This window comes from Triticum aestivum, chromosome 2A (assembly GCF_018294505.1).
Source record: "Triticum aestivum cultivar Chinese Spring chromosome 2A, IWGSC CS RefSeq v2.1, whole genome shotgun sequence".
Classification (NCBI taxonomy): Eukaryota; Viridiplantae; Streptophyta; class Magnoliopsida; order Poales; family Poaceae; genus Triticum; species Triticum aestivum.
Genome location: NC_057797.1, coordinates 15,936,950 through 15,944,886, shown reverse-complemented (window position 1 = coordinate 15,944,886; position 7,937 = coordinate 15,936,950). Strand labels below are relative to the sequence as shown.

The window sequence follows — 7,937 nt, the reverse complement described above, 5'->3', positions numbered from 1 at the left end:
GAACGGTGGGGACCAATTCATGGACACTAATGCGGGTGCCGGCCATCCAACCGCAGTCGCATACATTTCAAAACCAATTTGAACAAACCGGAGAAAGTCCGTCAAACACGACGAATTTCGTTAAAGTTCAGACATAATTTACATATAACGACCGACGTTTACACAATCTACATGGGGATGCTAACACTAGCTACTTTCACGCGACTGAATGGGCGCATAAAGAATAATAGAATCCTGAAAGTGACCACAAGAACATCTAGAATTTCCTCTACTGAGGAATTGCAGGAGCACATATAGAAATTCTACATCAACCTTATCAGTATAGAGGAGGCAAGAAGGGTTGGCTCTTGATTTCTGGGATGAAATCCAGTGTGTCCCGGTAGCATCCAATGGTGAGATTTGTATATCCTTTTCTGATCAATAGCTCGAAGTCGTGATCAATGTTGTAAAAAGGGACATGACCCCAGGCCCAGAAGGATATACTGGCATATTTTTTAAACATTGTTGGGGTTTCCTCGAGCCTTTGATAGGATTTTAAATGGGATTGCAATAGGCATGATAGGTATCAAGCGCTTTAACTTTGTGGTCCTCGCTGTTATCCCCAGATTCAGGGAGCAGAACACACATCTCAACTCCGTGCAATGGCTCTAATCAACATTATCTTTAAGATTGTCACCAAAACCTATGCTATGCGCTTGGGGCCTGTAGCTAGTATCATTATCGACCATAGGCAAACTGTGTTTATCAAAGGTCATCACATCATAGCATCTTCATGAGGTTGTGCAGAGATTAGTGTGAAAAATATCGATTCTTCTGATACTTTATTTTGAAATGTCCAGTGATAGGGTTACATTCTCTTACCTGTGGAAAAGTTCTTTTTAGCAAATGATTTGACACCGCTTTTATTCATAAAATCATGCGGTTGGGCTTTTCCATTGTTGCAGTATGGGCAAGGGCTGTTGAGTACGTCTTTTCCTTCCTTGATTTTTGTCTTTGAAAATTTTCTTTCCTCGAATTTCCTCTCTTATAGTTTCCTGGATTTTTTTCTCTCGTCAACTCTGACACCGAATGGTGTTGAGATTGTATTTTCTTTCCTCGTTTTTTCTTTGAAAAATTTCTTTCCTCAAATTATCTCTATTTGATTTCCTCGAATTGTTCTTCCTCGTCAACTCTGACACCCATTCTCCCTGAAAATTTTCTTTCCTCATTTTTTCCCTCTGAGGTTTCCTGGATTTTTTTATGAGATCGGATTGTGGTGTTCAAATCTGTTTTTTTATACAGTCACAAATCTATGCAATTCGGAGATTTTCCATGAATGATTCACAGTTTTCCCAATCAAAATTTGTGATGAACTGTCCTGGGCTTATCTGAATTTTTGGTGGTTAATCAGTCATATGTTACAAGGGAAATTCAATGGAGTGCATTTTCGAGTAGTTATATTGCCTGATTAATGAGTTTTTGATGGATCTGTCACTATAATTATTTTTTGATGCATCAGAGAACAATCTCATCAAGTATTATCATTGGATCAATGGATCTGATCAAAGGAGTTGTTTCCAGCAAATCGAAACTTGGCAGTCAATTTTTCCTGCCAAATAACATGGCAAGTTTCCTGTTCTTGCATGTCCTTTGCAGAAACAGATGTTCCGACGATAATCGCTCTAGGAGGACTAGAATCAGCAGTACGAATAGCAACAAGACGAAGGTCCTGGCCAGAGTTATTTTCGTGAAGGGCAGGCCTTATCTGCATCTGTTTCTTTGATGTCAGAACATCTGTTTGTGCAGGATGATTTACCAACAAGCACGTTGATCAAAAGTGCTATGAACACAAACATGAGCAGTCCTGGGGTCCTTCGGATGCGGTGGATCTCGACTTACAATGCTGTGGAGGATGGCAGTGCCACGGTTTGAATGATTTTTGTGTGATTTGTGTGAAGAGAGAGGCTAGTTAGAGTGCAAGTGATGGGAGAGAGAATGTGAAAATTAAAGTTTTCCTATAACAGTTCTCTCGGCCCCCACAGCTCATATTACATCAGCGTATTGAATCTGTATTGACTGCGGCTGAAATTGATTCGCGTTAAAGGCTCTAGCCAAAGTAAAGCTAGGTGATGATTTCCGTGGGCGGAGCACCTCGGGAGCCAAAAATCCTTGTCCATCTGCAGGGTGGATGGCCAGATGTTTCACCCTTTTATAAGATTTTATACTATAGCTTTCAATTTTCTTTCCGTGTTTTTAGTATATAATAGATAAATTATTGGAATTACTTGTAATGTTAAATTCCTAAACACCATATATTTTACCTAAAGGAATTTTATTACCTTCATTTTATAATTCGCGGAAACTCACAAGCCATTCGATTGCCCTCGCAGCTATCGTACTTCCATCATCCCGTGATATGTTCAAACAAACTCAAAAGTTCCTAGGTGGCTGTGAGCCTGTGACACAAGTTGTTAGCACCAATAACAATCATGGATACACGCATGCAAAGTTCCAAACCCAGGGAGATTTTTTTGAGGTACTCAACCTTGGACAACTTATTTTATTTTATTTTATATTGGAACAGTAAAGCATCTGATAGTCATGCCATCCCATGACGATGAAAATGCAGCTACAAATCCGCGGACTTCCTGGCGAGACCGCACAGAATCTCCACACCATAGGCTCGCGTGTACACCACTCGACCATTATCATTCCCTACTACAACGTGCATAAGTCAAGTTTTAATTAAAAACTGCATGCCTTGTACGGTGTTGCCACTAGGTGCAGCTGGTTCTTTCTCTTTGAGGTTGCGGCAACCATCATTTCCATGTCCAGCTCACCCGGCTTCACTCCGGCAGGGAGGCTCCAGTCAAAGTAGTAGAGAAGCCGTGCCACCATGAGCTCCAGCACGGCCAGCCCAAAGGTGTCGCCGGGGCAGTTCCTCCTCCCGCTTCCGAACGGCAAGTACTCGAACCGCGACCCTTTGTAGGTCGCAGTGCCGTCCTCAAACCTCTCGGGCCTGAACTCCTCAGGCTCATGCCAGTACTCGGGGTTCCTACCCAACGCCCACGTGTTTACCATCACCCTGGTACCCTCCGTGACCTCAAACCCGCCGACGTCGCAGGTCTCTCGGCAGACATGGGGAACCAGCAGTGGCACCACTGGATTCAGCCTCATGCTCTCCATGATTACCATCTTTGTGTAGTGCAGCTCCCCTACGAGTCCCTCATGGTCTTGTGGGCTCTTGTTGTCGAACGTTCGTCGCACCTCCGCCTGCGCCTTGGCCATCACCTCCGGGCTCCTCATGAGCTCCGACATGACCCACTCGGAGATTGACGATGTCGTCTCTGTCCCGGCCGTGAACATGTCCTAAATAAAGTACACGGCATGAGCAAAGACAATTGAACAGTAGACCATGATTACATGAAGAGCAAACACGATGGAAAAGTATACTGCGTAGAAAATTGAGAGCGTTTCACTTTCACTAACCATTACGATTGCCTTGACGTTGTCCATGTCGATCGGGAAGTCAAGCTCCCCCTCGTCGCTGATCCTAAGCAAAACGCTCAGAAGGTGATCACCTTGCCGTATCTCGGACTGAGAGATGATCTTGTCCAGGACCTTGTCCAGCTGCCGGCGGGCTCGCCATAGCCGGCCTGTCAGCCCGGTGACCACATCGACGAACCACATCGACGGGTAGAGGTCCCCGACGCAGAGCCCCGCGCTGAGCTTGAGCGCCACATCTATCGCCGAGAGAAACTGATCCTGCAGCTCGGAGCTGCACGTCTGCCCGAACGCCGTCTTCCCGGTTATCGAGTTGGAGCAGGACACGAGCAGCCTGCCGAGGTTGAACGGCTTGCCACCTCGGCCGGCCTCGCGGACGTTCCTAACGAGGGACATGGTCTCGCTGTCCCTCACCGGCGCGAACTGCCTCACCTTCCGCTCGCTGAGGAGCTCCACCGTGCAGATCTTGCGCAGCGTCCGCCAGTACGCGCCGTATGGCGCGAAGACGACGTCGCGTTGTCCGTAGCCCATGACCTCCGAGACCAGAATGCTCGGCCGGGACGCAAATTTGAGATCCTTGTCTCGGAGCACCTCCTTTGCCGCCGCCGGGGAGGACACCACCAGGGCGTCGATCTGGCCCAGCCGGAGGTACATCACCGGGCCATGCTTCTTGGCCAGGTCTCGGAGGGCGACCTGTGGCTGCGGCGTGAGAAGGTGGTGGAGGCTCCCGATAACAGGCAGACACCGTGGTCCGGGAGCTCGCCGACTTGGTGTTGATTTGCGGCCAAAAAAGCCCACGAGAATCGCAAGTGAGAGGAGGGAGAGCACTAGGGTGGCTGCGCTTAGCTCCATGAGGATTGCTTCAGTGGACTTAATTTGGCGACGTTTGATGCCCTTTTGTAAGCCTAGCCTTGGAAAACACCTGTCATGCGCATGTCACTGCCGAGTGTAGTAAACATTGCCAAGTGTATTTTAACGGACACTTGGTTAAGGTATGGCTATGCCGAGTGCCATGACTTTGAATGTTTTCTCTAGTACTCGGTGGCATAATTGGGTATCTCTTTTGAGCCCTATAAGAGCATCTACAACCGGACGCCCCATGTCCATCCCAAATGTCCGGGCGGGCTGCCCTGTCACCGCTCGGGCGCAAAATTGTCGCCCAACCAGACGCTCGAAACACAGCCAAGTGCCTAGGCAGACTGTCAACACCCATATCCAGTGAATATGTGTGGCGGATATGGGGATGCCTGGACGTGTCCGCCACGTCGGATCCAGCCCACTATGGCCCGTCATGGCCTCGCTAAATACAGCCCTATCCATACTCCTTACCAAACCATAGCCAGTCCACTGCACTATAGTCCCCTCCGCCCCCCTAGCTCTTCTCCGGTGACCTCAGTCCATCTCAGGCATGGCTAGCAGCAAATCTGACCCCGAGAGGTCCGGATGCATTGACTGGAACATTGTCCCTTGCGGCCCCTTGGAGGAGATGGACATCCGCATGATTGTCCGCCGCTCTCGGGAGGAGTGCGCCTGATCGCGCACGCACTGATTGCGTCTCCGCAAATGGCCATTGGGTCTAGTGGGGCTTGTGGAGGGAGGCACGGAACTCCTACCTCATCAGACGTAGTGCAGGCCGTTTGGCGCCCAAACCCTGGGATGGCGACGCAACCCCTTCGGCAGCGTGCCATCCCCACAGGGTCGGGCTCCGAGCTAGAGGTAAATGCCGGCACGGCGTACGGCAAGCACGTCGCGGACGCGCGGCGTACCCGTTATGCAAGGAACAAGGCGCGGGAGGCCGCGGAGTCGCAAGCCACCGGGCCTGACCACCCAGCCACGTCGTGTCTATGGGCTCCCATGTCGAAGGTTAAGGCATGTGAGACGGCGGCCTCGGGTTCCAAGTAGGCCGGGCCGTGTCCCATGTACTACTCTACCTCGCCGGTGACCGGACCATTCTGTGTATATGTTATTGCTTTTAATTGTAGTTTTGTTGAATATGTACGTGTCTAGGGCCCCTTAAAGGTGGGGTCTTTTATTAAATATGTATGGCATGCATGTACATGCTAAATGTATAGTCTTATTTCATCCATGGTGCTGGCTTGGTGAGTTGGCATACTTGTATGTTGAGAGAAATAGAGTTAGTGGGAATCAACTATTTATATATTGAAAAAGGTTACACCCATTTCTCATAATTTTATTGCATAAACTGAACGGTATCCTATGCAAAATTTAAAAAGAAAAAAATAATCAAAATTTGCATAATCTGCGCAAACTTTGTCCGATCCCAAGGATTTCTAAAATCCATGCATTTACCATGGGGAGGGAGGGGGCGTGACTGTTACCACCGCTCTCTCAATATATTAGACGGTTATCAAAATCTTGTTTGCCAGTTGAATAACTTGCTATATTCATCGCTTATGGCATCCCGTGCATTGATGCATGAATTGGTTGAAATTGTTTCATTGAGATGTAATTATATAAAATCGTTAGTGTTTAGACTAATAATATAAAGCTAGAACTAAAATACATAGGTTATTATATTTGATTATACTTTTGTTAAATATGTGTCTTGGCCATGTTAAATGTGGGTTCATTATTAAATATGTCTAGCATGCATGTACATGTTAAAGGTGAAGTCTTTTTTCATCCGTTGTGCTGGCATGAGGAGTTGGCATAGTTGCATGTTGAGAGAATTAGAATTACTAGGGATCAACTATTTAAGTATATAGAATTCATTGCTTGAACCTGCCATGAACAGTGAAACCCAAAAAAAATAGTAAACAAAATAAAAATATTCTGAATTTCGTTACAGTAAACATTGTTGATTGTTTTACATAGGTGGAAATTTTGATGAAGTTTTACCTAATGCTACGAAAAAATGCTCAAAAATAGTCTTTTCTAAGAATTTGTTTTTTTCGTTCAGAGCATTTAGGAATGTCTTTTATTCATGAAATTTTGTACGTATGTAAAAATTGCATCAATGTTTGTTGAATAAAAATCACGAATTTTCTAATGTTCTACTGCTTTTTCAATTTTAGAGTTCATAAAAAAATCAGGTGGTCAGTCGCATGTGCCTTTGACCAGCTGGAGATGGTTGAAACATGAAAGACGCCAAAACATGCACTACTCCACATAAAGGACAATGAAGAAACATGTGGCTAAGAATATTGAGCACTTCCAATGTATTCTGTGCGACTGCTTGGCGGCACATCATTCACCATTAATATGTTCTTGTGACAAACTAATAATAGTCGTATAATTGACTTCAACTCAGGAGGCGTTTGTCAAATCACGTGCAGTCTCTAGCAGCACATGTGCACTTCAACTCAGGAGTTCTTTGCATTTCTGACTGCAAAGTTCAATACAAGACAAGGCTCGTCAACTTACTGCACCGGTGGCTGACGGGAACCCTCTAAGACGACTGCGCATGCACAATGTCTGGACGACGGCATCCTTGAACAGTACAGATTTGGTAAATAATACTATCCAACGGACGCTGTTGTTCATCGTCCACAAATCGTGCAGAAGCTACCGTCTCTGTAGCACTGCTCATGATTAAATGGCATCCATCAACGACCGAGATAGCCGCCTAGGTAGGAATTTTTTATTCCCACGTCCATTATTGAACAGAACTAACTGTTCTCTCAAAACCAGGCCCTACAAATATTGGAAATTAAACTATAGGAGGTTGATGGATGTGATACTCATGTTAATATTGATTTTGTGGCCTGAGTTGGAAAATGACAGACAGAGACGCTGGTCCACCCATGCATTAGTTCAAGCGTTGCCAGAAAAATGGAGAACCGTCAATCTTCCAAATAACTTGACAAGGAAAAACCAAAAAGTCAAAAACACATGTGTGGAAGAATAGAAGAGTCCAATTCGCTCCAAGAGTGGAAACCAGAAGTCAAAAACACATGAGTTGAAAAAACAGAAGTTAAAAACACAATTCGCTCAAGATTTTCCCAATGCAACTCACCATTTGCACATTAAAACCATTCAGCTGTGCATCAAGGGCGTCTTCTCGCGATGTCCACGTCGGCACAAGGAGACGAGCGATCCGCGACCTGCTCATTTTCTGCGGGGCTCGTGCTGGGCTTTCGTTGGGAAGAATAACAAAAGGGGAAAAAAGACATCGTACCCGTCACTAAGGGGATTGGGCAGCGACTCTTCCTCTCGTCTCGCCTCCCAGCTAGGTTTAGCGCCGCCGCCGCCGCTGCCGCCGCCGCCCCCATACCTGCTGCTCCGTCGTTGCCCACCGGAGGAAGGGCCCCTGTTCAGACCCGCTCCTTCCCCGAGTTAGGCCGTCTGCGCGCCGTCGTCGTCCTCGTACCATCGTACGCGGCGCTGGAGAGACGGATGAGGAGCTTGAGCAGTTCGTGCATTCATCCCTCTTCCCTCGACCATCGACGTCTACTGCGACAAGATCCGCCACCTCGTCACTGTGGGTCGACGCC

General features: G+C 46.8%; 1 protein-coding gene across 1 annotated transcript; it reads right to left on the bottom strand.

The window, feature by feature from the left end:
* Window positions 1-2,517: 2,517 nt before the first annotated feature.
* On the bottom strand, window positions 2,518-4,335 carry LOC123184301 (cytochrome P450 99A2). The gene is made up of 2 exons (XM_044596447.1): window positions 3,469-4,335; window positions 2,518-3,348 (listed from the first exon to the last, which is right to left on the bottom strand). Exons 1-2 carry the CDS (start codon window positions 4,333-4,335, stop codon window positions 2,725-2,727), a joined length of 1,491 nt encoding a protein of 496 aa, XP_044452382.1. The 3' UTR covers window positions 2,518-2,724.
* Between the last annotated feature and the right edge of the window lie 3,602 nt (window positions 4,336-7,937).